This window comes from Bison bison, unplaced genomic scaffold (assembly GCF_000754665.1).
Source record: "Bison bison bison isolate TAMUID 2011002044 unplaced genomic scaffold, Bison_UMD1.0 scf7180017864482, whole genome shotgun sequence".
Lineage (NCBI taxonomy): Eukaryota > Metazoa > Chordata > Mammalia > Artiodactyla > Bovidae > Bison > Bison bison.
Window position 1 is genome coordinate 6,539,434 of NW_011495042.1, and position 656 is coordinate 6,540,089.

The 656-nt window shown below is 69.7% G+C and overlaps 1 protein-coding gene across 1 annotated transcript in view; it reads right to left on the reverse strand.

Annotated features, from left to right (window-relative positions):
- TMEM43 (transmembrane protein 43) overlaps positions 1-656 on the reverse strand; it is a 21,199-nt gene that overhangs the window by 4,619 nt on the left and 15,924 nt on the right. Inside the window, exon 8 of the mRNA XM_010862524.1 lies at positions 372-637. Within this exon, the coding sequence (XP_010860826.1) occupies positions 372-637 (266 nt within the window). The remainder of the gene's footprint in view (positions 1-371; positions 638-656) is intronic.

The window sequence follows — 656 nt, forward strand, 5'->3', positions numbered from 1 at the left end:
CCAAGGCAGTGGGGAGCCCCAGGCCGCCCCAGCCCCTGCCGCCACGTGGGCCTGGGGGAGGCGCTCCTGCTGGCCTGCTCTCTTCACAGCCCTGGGGAGGACCCGGGGGCGGGGGGTGGAGGCGGGGCTGGGGTGACAGGGTCTGGAGCGCAGGACAGAGCATTTACAGGGCAGAAGTCAGTGGTCGGGGAAAGCACCTGCACAGGGCTGGAAGAACCTCTTCAAGCACCACGCTGAGACCCTCGCCACTCCCCCGCCTGGGGCCCATGGAAATGCACACACACGAGGGGGAGGGGTATGCCCTAAGCATGCACTTGGGCCCGGGTCTGCACCCAGGAAGGCCCCCGTTGTCTGCCTGGGGAGCCGCTTACCACATGAGCTGGGCCCAGGTCGGGGTCGTCGCTGCTCAGGCCCGCGTAGGAGAAGGAGACACGCAGATCTCCAACCTGGGGTGGAAGAGAGGCGAGTGAGGGAGGTGGGAGTCCAAGCTGGGGCCCAGGGCGCCCACCTGCCCACGAGGGGGTCACACCACCCCCACCTGCACCCAGGCAGCCCCAGTGCGCAGACAGCCCCTCCCTCCGCCCTCGCCAGCGCCGGCCGGCCGAGTGCAGCCGTGAGTCATGGAACCCGATGGGAGCTGAAGCGCGGCTCGGACT